Consider the following 3,903-nt stretch of genomic DNA (forward strand, 5'->3'; position numbering starts at 1 on the left):
ATTGAGCTTTATAATTACACAAAATTTGGCCCGTGTCCTAAGTAGGTGTGACAAAAAAACCTCGACATGATCACTTTAATAGCCTCTTCACACTATAAAAAGTCTCACAACATCAGAAGAATACGAGAGAGAGAGAGAGAGAGAGAGAGAGAGAGAGAGAGAGAGAGAGAGAGAGAGAGAGAGAGCTCTGTCAAAGGCAGCGGTCAAACAAGGGCTAAAATTGTTACAGACGATAAGAAGATAAGATCAAACTAAACCTGGCCTAACTTTACCAAGACCAAGCAAAAGGAGCCAAACCAAAACCAAAGTCAACTCTAAATTAAACTCAATTGATAAGTTTCCTAAATCCTAATAGCTTTTCCCTTTAAAGTGGGCCATGACAATATAAAAATGGTGGAGTTTCCTTCCGATGCCAAAGCTTAGGTAAAAAGGTGATGATGGACTGAATATACTAAGGTATCCCACATAATTTTAACATAACAGATGCTACAAAATTCCAAAAATTTGGAGACGGTTCTGTAATTTCTAGCCCAACCATATGGAGAAGCATAATTTTTCTCTCAAATTCCTTATTCACCTGCTAATTAAAGAACGAGCCTCCCTATTTTGCCAATCTTTGGAAAAGTTTGCTGGAGGATTTCGATGGCAGACAAAATTTTTTATAATCATATAAACGTGTAGAATATTGTCGAGGAAGTAGAATTTGCATTCGACAATTGCTGAACTTGCATTATTTCCCATTTTCACAATCTCATGGCAGTGTAGTTTAAGATTTTAACAGATTTGAGGCAAATTGATAAGTTGCTCTTGAGCTATGCACCAAATCTTATCATGGATCTTTATTGAGTAATTTACAAAGAACCGCCTAGATTATCAATAATTTGCAAAAAAACTGCCCAATGTCTGGATTATTACGTTCAACCACCTACTTTATGTGAATGAATTTCAAATACCCGCCTGAGGTATAAAATGAAAATTTTGCCCTCATCTTACAAAGCAACTCATTTTGTGGACTTCCATTGAGCAAATCAACAATGAAGACATTCTAGCCACTTGGTTTGACCAAACAAAGGTCCGCTTCATAGCCAAGCATGTGACTTTGAAAGGTGGGTAATTGTAATAAGCAAAAGATTGGGCCCCATATTGGTGACACTGATCAGCAAAATAACCTGGTCTATTCCACAGCTGACAGGTGAAACTGCAAAAGGTTTGAGTGCACACCAGATTGTGAGTCCTGGCAGTTATGCTGTCATCAAGATACCTTTGCTTTTGTGGGAACTATTCACAATATTCTCGACCTCTCCCGTTGATGATTTTCCCAATTAAGGTAATTGATTTTGTTTGTGTTGTTAAAGCCATGAATGCAAATAACTCATTTACTGATTCCTAACTACTAAGCTGACTCTCGACTTAATCACAGTCCATACAGTTTAACCAGTTGGTCAGTGTAGCAACTATAAATGGTAGTGTTGGAAGGAAAACCTATGATAATTTATTGCTCTTTCTATTACAGCCAGTTGGTGAAATTCTGGTATATTGGAAGTATTCATTCATTGGTTTAAGACTGTTTTTGGTGAACTATAGTTATTGATTTTACTTGTGAAATTCTCAATCTTGCTTGGGAACCATGCTCCCCCTTCAAAGCAACCAAAATTTCATGGCTGTTATGAAAAAGTATAGGACCCAAGTATTGTCTAGCTCTAGCATGGAAATTAAAGGTCATGCAGCACAAACCTCAATCTTGCTTATAGATGGGCAACACCGGTTCCCATGTAAAGGAAAGCCTTTCCTTTACATGGGAAAGGGCATCAGCTTAGCCTTTCCATGTAAAAGCTTTCATAAGGGGTATGAAAGGATTTGCACAAAAAATTATAGGTGGTAAGAAAAATTGAGGTCGGCTTGTGCCAGCATGATACTTTGCCACCATGACAATTTGATGTTTGCTTCATTCATGGTGAAAAAGGATTACATCAGTTATGCCAGCTTAGCACTTTCCCATGTAAATTGCATGAAACAAACAAGGCCTTAATATGCAATAACCCCCACGACCACTGATTGACAGCAATATTAACTACCCTTTTGGAACAAAAACCATGCCATATATAGGGCGCGGGATTGGCCTTATCCCATGCCAAACTTTGTCCTTTTATATCAAAATCCAGATCACGCCACGTGTTCTCTGGTTATCAAGTTTGGCTTTGTTAAAAAATTTCAAGGGTTGAGGGCCACGTGGCACAATCTAGTTGCCCGTATCAATGGTCAACATTGGCATATGATAGAGTTCCACCGTAAATACCATACGACCTGATCCGCCTGGCTCCTCAACAAATGCTGCACAGCCCCATGACATTATAGGCAGCCAATTTTATCCCTAACCAATTATATTTGTAGGTCTGAGTTATTAGCCAACCATTTTTTTAAGGAAAAAAAATGTTAGGTGATTCCACAGTATGAAGTAAAATAAAAAATAATTTAATATACTTCTTCCCCATCATATTTACATTCAGCTCAAACGTTCATCACATCCTTCCCTCATGCACAATTTCTTCAGTCCCCTCCAAAAGTAGAGAAAAGGAAAGAAGGGAAATGCAACAAAGAAAGGTAAGATCCAAACGAATGTATCAATTAAAGTGTTTTCACAAAGCAGGTTGAGGCACATATATACCAAACACCATCTTGATGCCTTGTTCTAAGTTGTTACCTCTCTAACTCCATTGCAGTCATGAGTCCTTTTCCTACATGAAGGAAACTATCAGACTTCTGCATCAACCCTTCTTCTTCTTCTACCACCACCCTCCTATACTCAACCTCCTTAATATATATCTTCAGCATAACCACATAGAGAATCAAGGTTAGCACAGTAACCCCTGCCAAGTACCAACTGAACTGGATGTTTACCAAGGCCTTAGCCCTATGCAAGGCCCTGTGGTCAATGCACCTAACCACCAAGTGCCCATCTTCCATATTCAACCTGCACCCCTTAGGAACAAACTCAGGGATCCATAACATACAACCCATGACCATGAACCACACACCTTGGAACAATAGGCTGAAGGACCTAACGAAGGCCACCCAGAAGCTCCTAGGATAGGCTATCCCCATAAGAGTAGTTAGAAGGGTGACAAATATAACTATTTGGAGGAGCCAATGGTATTGGCCTTCTACACCCATGTGGTCAGCTGAGTGGAGATGGAAGAGGAGCAGTTGTTGACCAAAGGCAAGCCCAGCAAGCAACTCAGCGAGCCCAGTGTGGACTTTGACTTTGAAGGTGTCTATCAAGAAGGCGGCGAAGGCATAGATGAAGAGGAACAAGGAGATTGAAGAATGCTCAAAATTTTGAAGATGGTCAGAGGGTATGGTGCCATCATCATCAAAGGGTTGGTGCTTCTGTGGCCCTATGAAGAGCTCCATGGCTATGGAGAGGGAGGTGCCTAGCATGATGGCATAGAGCTCAAGGTGCCTCACCAATTTTGATGGGAACCATGGTAGGGAAATGTATGAATTGGGGTGGAGACTATGGTTTTTTATGGTGTTGAAGAGATGCCATAGACCAATGATGAAGAAGCCAAACCCTGGAGCAACATGACCAACCAAAGTGCCCATTGCTTCCCACAACCAAGAGAGGTTTGAAAGACACAAGGGAATTTTGGGGTTCTTATATATGGTCGAGGCAAGTTGGGGAGCAGATTGAGGGTCAATTTTTTCTAGAGGCTCCTCTAGAGAGAGTATGGGGTTTGGTTTGTGATTTGGGGAACTTGGCTACCTTGGACGGTACGCTTTCTCTCTCTAGGTTTTGAGTTTTCTTTGGGTATCCGGGGAGGGATGATGTATTATGTGACATCATCCCTTGATGGAATTCCCTAAGAGTGAAAGATGTATGCCGGGCCACATGGTGCAATAAAG

At 40.6% G+C, this 3,903-nt stretch overlaps 1 protein-coding gene across 1 annotated transcript; it reads right to left on the bottom strand.

The window, feature by feature from the left end:
* Positions 1 to 2,451: 2,451 nt before the first annotated feature.
* Positions 2,452 to 3,622, bottom strand: LOC149841077 (uncharacterized). Its single transcript, XM_090004650.1, has one exon. It carries the CDS (start codon positions 3,601 to 3,603, stop codon positions 2,698 to 2,700), a length of 906 nt encoding a protein of 301 aa, XP_089860776.1. The 5' UTR covers positions 3,604 to 3,622; the 3' UTR covers positions 2,452 to 2,697.
* Positions 3,623 to 3,903: the final 281 nt, after the last annotated feature.

This window comes from Nuphar pumila, chromosome 4 (assembly GCF_984573655.1).
Source record: "Nuphar pumila chromosome 4, dmNupPumi1.hap1.1, whole genome shotgun sequence".
Lineage (NCBI taxonomy): Eukaryota > Viridiplantae > Streptophyta > Magnoliopsida > Nymphaeales > Nymphaeaceae > Nuphar > Nuphar pumila.